A 6,617-nucleotide genomic window follows, 5' to 3' on the forward strand; every position below is an offset into this window, starting at 1 on the left:
GGCTTTAAGATTTTCGATCCGATGAAAAATATATATAGAAAAACATATGCATAAGAAATGATTGATGAGCAATGCAAATCGATCGTACTTATCGAACTGATCGAACGACAAATTATTGCTTGGCAGCGCCACGCGTCCCGTTGAACACGCTCACCTGTAACAAATATTCTGCCAAAATTGATATAACTAAACTTTTTTCGCTTGACGTAGGGTGTACTCTTTTCATATGTGGATAAAGCTAAGAAGATTAATTGTGTATATATATTAACATTGAAAAGGGTTCGGGGGATATTTACTCGGTAGGAGGTTTGTTTTTTTAAAAAATCTTTTAAAAACACCAAAAAAAATGCAAAAAAAAAAAATTAAAGAAATGAAACAAAGCTATTAAAGCTTATGTCAAATTCAGCAGAACTTTAAAAATACTTATGCCAGCACATTTACGATTAGACAAAGGAGTTTGATATAGAAATAAAAGGGGAATTATATCAACATGATGCTGATGATCGATTAATGCTTAGATTATGCGAATTATATCGATCAAACTATAATACCATCAAAATCTATTGAAGCGAAAAAACTCTTTAATAAATTGTAAATATTTTAATGTTCATTATATAATATAAAATAAATAATGAATAATATATAATGCTTAATATTTAGTGTTTGATTATTTTATTAACTCTTTCGATTCAATTACCCGGATATAAGAATTGTTCCCTTGTTCCTATGCGCGTACCATTTGGCAGTGCATACCATAATTCTTTAAATTTAAATATTAGAATATAAAAATGAATATTTGTTGTTGTGATTATTTTACTTAATAATTTTATATTTCTCTTACCTGCATTGTAAACGATAGACGAATGATGGAAAACGGCACCTACTTAGTAGCAGTTTGGCAGGCAATGTATTAATATTATAATGATCCTGAAATTTGACCGAACGGGTGCCAATTCGCAAATACGAACAAGAAAAAAAAAAAAAAATTCATAATCGCTTTATTATGAACGCGATACATGTCCAATCAAAAATACCTAAAGTCCATTCTAAAATTCGAAATTCTTTAATTAACTAATTGTTTAAGGCGTATTATTGAATTTGATCCTTCGTTTATGGATATAAAAAATGCGAAAAATCTTCATAGATAATATTATATGTTTAGTCGATTTTTGTAAATTGTATTTATATAAAAACAAAAAGAGAAAAACAAAGTCTTTTAACCTTGTTTTTATTTCTTATTTAACTTAAACTAGTATCTTGTTGTTTAATAGTTAGTTAACTCCTTACGATAGCATCGACCTTACCTTTGTTCATATGCGGTTAAGACCAACAAGTAATCTTCGGTCGGCATATTTGTTTGTTTTCTTTACAAATCTTAATTAAGCTACCGAAATCCTTTCGAGATAATAAGTATTAAGCGAATGAACATTGAAAAGCGAAACAGAAAGAAACGATTCCATATATAGTATAGAGTAGCAGTAAAGTGCAGGTTATAAAAGTGTGTGCGCTTGTGCGTGTGAGTGGTTAACAGAAATTCTAAAATCAACCTTAATTGGATGAAAATCGTTGAAATATTTAAAATATTTGTTTGTTACTCTTAAGCTACCACTGCTTTGGGACCTTTAAGTGCACACATAGCACATAACACAGACGGACAGACAGACAGACAGACAGACAAACAAATGGACAGACAAAGGTAAACTTACGCACTTTAGCACCAGACAATGGCCTACAGTTTGAAACTGGACAAGCGGCCACTGAACTGATAAAACAACAACAACAACAACAACAACAAAACACCAATAATAGCAGTAGAGAACAACATCAACAACATCAACAACAACAACAACAACAACAACAGCAACAACGGCAACTATAAAAAAAAAAAAAAATATAATAAAATCAAAAAAAATTATATAAAAGTTAAAGTTAGTCGTTGCAGAGAAGCATACAAACAACATAAATTTTTCAAAATCCAACACGCGTTAGTTAGAGAAATCTTTGATTTTTGTGCTAATCAAAATTCCAATCATCATACCACAAAATCATTGATTGGTGTTATAACAGACTGGAATTTATTTGTTGTTGTCCTTCGTGCTCTTGACTTCGAGTTGCGGACGCTCCAGTACGGGATACAGTGACACATAAATTAGAAATATGTTGCTTTTATTCTTTCAACATAAATCACAAACTTTTATTTTTCTCCCTTTTTTTTTCTCTTTTTTTTTTTTGTTTTAATCTCTCATTTTCCTTACGAATACATTCGTCGTAACTCATTAGGTTTTCATTAGAAATTTTTGTTTCTTTTTGTTTCTTTTATTTTTTTGTTATCATTTTTAAACACAAAACGCAATGGGTGGTAAGTTGTTATTGTATTTAACGGCATTTCTGAACAAAAAATATCATAATTTATTTTTTTTTTTTTCTATATGTTATTTATATGTTATTCTTTTTTAAAATACATCATCATCATTTCATTCATTATTTACGATCATTGTTGTTGTAGATTAGTATAGTAAGTAAATGAAAATTTCAAGTTCATTAATTTGTTATAAAGCTGTTGTCATAAATTATTCGAAAGACGATCGAATATTTACCGTCAAAATATTTTTTTTTTTTTTCTTTTTCTTTTAATATTAAAATATTAGGGCAAATGTGTCCATTTTGCCCACTAAAAATTAATGGGTTAAGTAAACATTCATCAAAATAAGATCTAAACTATTTCTTCTAAACCTCTCAAGATGAGCACAATCCGTTCTTTCATCGGGTGCGTGTACATAGTTTTCCTACATTTACTTACTACAACTCTTATATACAATGAGTCTCATTAAGCTTCCTATCACGTTTTTGCACCAGCGACACACGGGATCGGTCATGTTATAGTTTGCTTTGCATTAGAGCCGATGGAATAAGAAAATTGCTATTTACGGACAAGGAGGGTTTTTCAAGGCTATGGAAGGAAAATTTAAAACATAGAGCGGAACAACTTGGTGTTTTGGAAACAATTAAATTTTAACAAGATAACGACCTCAAGCGTAAGTCTCGCTTAAATCAAGAATGCCTCTTACACAACTGCTCCAAAGTGCTTCACCGTCTTCCCCAATCGCCAGGCATGAATCCCATTGAAAATATATCGGCAGAATTGGATGGCCGTATGCGAAAACACTCAGTGCCAAGACCTGAAAAATAGACTATAAGAAGAATCGAGTAAAATCCTTGTTTCGCACACTAGAAAAATTACCCGATATATATCAAAACGTTTAAATGACGTTATCAAACGTAAAGGAAAGCCCATCTAGCAAAAAAAACAAGGGTCTATAAATTTTGTGCGATCTCCTAAATAGGCTCCCCTCTTGCTACACCAATCGATTCAAGCATATCCGTCCATCTGTCCGTGTGAAGTCTGCCTCTGTATTTTTATGTACATTCTATAGATCGTCATTTGCCTCTGAAAATGAATTAGCTCAGTTTTATTTCTTTTACGGCCGCACCCACTTCTTATCAATATCTTAATCTTAGATTATAGCAAGTGAATTCGCAATAGTATAATACTAAGTAGTCAACCTTGCTCGACATGAAAATTTTAATTTAAAACAACCGCTAGTTAAACCACTGGCCAGCAAACTGGTCCATTAAATTTTTTTGCGACCGAAATTCCAACAGCCATGGGTTACATTAAAAAATGATTGTGACGTAACAACAATAAAATCAAAAACCTATAACTGGCGCCTTCTAGCACATATGCACGTACAGCTTTATGCAAAATTTTTACCCGGGTTATATATAAATTTAGTTGCGAAAACCGGCGTGAGCAAATTACAAATACACCTCTATAGCAAATTTTTACCTAAAACTTGATATGAATTTTTTCCCAAGTAACGTTAAAAAAAAAATGCTCTTGACAATTGAACGCTTTGTAAGAAACGGCTTAACTGACTCCAAACAGGACCAATCCTAACGCGACTCAAGTGTTTCTCATTAAGGCATTTAGCAATAAGTGAATAAAATGAACAAAAATATCGGATTCTTTAACGTCAGTAAGGGTAGCGACTTATGCGATGCTCAGTGCCATGGGATTTAGAGACTGCAGACTTTTTTAAACCTATAAAAACTGCATTTCCCCCGTCTTGGTCTAATGTCTATCTAGAACAGTCCCATCCTCTGTCCTCTTCAAAATATATATGAAAAGCAAACAATATTTGAAAATAATTGATTATCGTCATCTACATTTTAGATAAGACGTCTCCATAGGCTTCTCAGTTCTTTTCACGGTTTGTAGTTGTTGACTAAGAAAAACCAAAAAAAAAAAAAAAAAAAAAAAAAAAAAAAAAAAAAAAAAAAAAAACACTTCCATATGCAAAGTATGAAAATGGGTGAAAGTGTCCTCTTTTTTTTCTTTCCACAGTTACCCGTGCATATCTAATCAAAAAGAGAGAGAGAGAAAATTTGTTCCGATTGTTAAAAAATTGTTAAAAATCGAAATTTTATTCCGTTGAAAATCTAATCAATTTTCAACATTTATTTTATTTGCATAGAATTTACTTTTTATAATTTGTGATATTAAATATCTTGCGAAGATGTTCGCGCGATTGGAGTTGAAACTGCAAGATTTAGCCAAAATTGCTTTGGGTTCCCCGGAATTGACAAACGTCAATGTTGCTGTATTGCAAAGTTTGCTTGAAATTCTATTGAAAAAGTTGGACTGTCAAAATGAGAAAGTTTCACTTAGCGCCTACGAGGCCAAGTCTTTGCATAAGATATTGGAGAAATCGAAAATATCACCGTTAGCTTTTAATGATGAAAAAGTTGCGCCTATCTCGCAAAAATTAGAACGTTTAGAGAATTTGGAGGAGCGTGTAAATTCATTAGAGGTGAAATTGCAAAAGCATCTCGACGAGATAAAGGCAATGAGCAATTTAAAGGGTACACGCTTTGCATGGGAAAATTGGGATACTTATGGCTGTGAAGATTTATGTACCGTCTGCGATCCGGAGAATGAGTTGGCCTGTAAATTGATAAAGAATACCGATTTCTTAAAAAAATTGCTTAGACGAATCTCAGCGCCAATGATTGATAGAATGTTTTATTTCGAAGATAAAATCAATCAATTACACGAAGAGTTTACGAAATTTCTTAAACGGGCCGAAGAGGAATATCTAAAAATTGAATTGTTGCAGACATGCATTGAAGAAATCGAACTATTACGCACAAAAATCAATGAGAATCATACGCAATTCTTGGCTACAATGGAAGAGGTGCAAGATATGCTTGATGCTAAACTGGATAAGATACATATGCCGGCGCTTAAAAAATACATCAGGGATCGTTTCAATCGCATTGATCAAGACATTACTTATTTACAAACTAGAAAGCATTGTCCACGAGCGGCAGGCATTATCATGGAAGGTGTACGTTGCGTATCGTGTGGCGGAACTAAAGTCTGCTCGGAAGTGGGTGTCGAAACGACGGCTATGTTACCCGACGCTAGACCGAAATACGATTTACCAGCAGAATGGTTAAAGCAGTGCGGTTGCTCGAAATTCATAACCTTGGAACGTGATCGTAAAGAATACGTACCAACTGCTCCCTCAGTCAATCTTAGCGAGATGGTGAATATTAATCGACCTAAGCAAATAACTGGTAAAACTGAATGTGACGTCGGCCAGATTGAGTTTGTCGAAGGTCTCGACGGTAATTTGTATCGTAAAGGTTAAATTTCCTTTTTATAATTGTTTTTCAAAATCTTTAGAGTATTTTACCGATATCGACTGATATACATATGTTAATTAAATAAATTTTCTAAAAAAAAAAAAAAACAAAACAAAAACAAAAATCGAAAAAGCGAAAAAGCGAATCGAAATTATTTTGGGTTTTGAGAATTTCTTAACTCGTCATCATCTATCATCTATTTTCTAAAAACATAGGATATTGAAAGTACGGCGATCGTCTACGAATATATTCGTATGTACGAATGTATGTGTGCAAATATTATATAAAGGTAATTTTTCACAACCACCCACTACAATTAGCAACGAGGTACGAGATGCAGTATTTTGTGTTACTAAACTGACAACCATGACAAGTAATGCCATATGATAAATATATACAAATGTAACTGTCTGTCGGATTGTGAACGACAGAGATCGTTTTTCAAATACCATCGACATTTATTTTCGCATAATCAACTCGAAAAACATTTCACAGTCCGCACTGTTGACTGCATATAGTCCAACCAATGGCAAAGCATATACCCTCATATCTACACTACATATATATAAAGAAATGTAAATATTTCAGTCCAGTTTTCCACGTTCATATGCTTATACACGAACCTATAGGTAATTGTGCCTACATTGCTTGTCATTCAATTGTACACGTGTGTGCAAAAATGTGTTCGATTCGGTTGTATCTATGTATGCATTAAGTATAACATTTGTACGTATGTCATTTTAGTTTGATTTTTCATCGTCTCTGACAGGAATCCAATATCTGCCGGTATGCACACGTCCATATATATATATATATGTATATATATATATATATATATATATATATATGTGTATATGCAATCCATTTGTATTTGCGTGTTTGTGTGTGAGTATGTATATATATGCATA

At 32.6% G+C, this 6,617-nt stretch overlaps 1 protein-coding gene across 1 annotated transcript; it reads left to right on the plus strand.

Moving 5' to 3' along the window:
- The first annotated feature begins 4,577 nt into the window (after positions 1–4,577).
- LOC119644967 lies at positions 4,578–5,714 on the plus strand. Its single transcript, XM_038044710.1, has one exon. It carries the CDS (start codon positions 4,578–4,580, stop codon positions 5,712–5,714), a length of 1,137 nt encoding a protein of 378 aa, XP_037900638.1.
- Positions 5,715–6,617: the final 903 nt, after the last annotated feature.

This window comes from Glossina fuscipes, unplaced genomic scaffold (genome assembly GCF_014805625.2).
Source record: "Glossina fuscipes isolate IAEA_lab_2018 unplaced genomic scaffold, Yale_Gfus_2 1, whole genome shotgun sequence".
Lineage (NCBI taxonomy): Eukaryota > Metazoa > Arthropoda > Insecta > Diptera > Glossinidae > Glossina > Glossina fuscipes.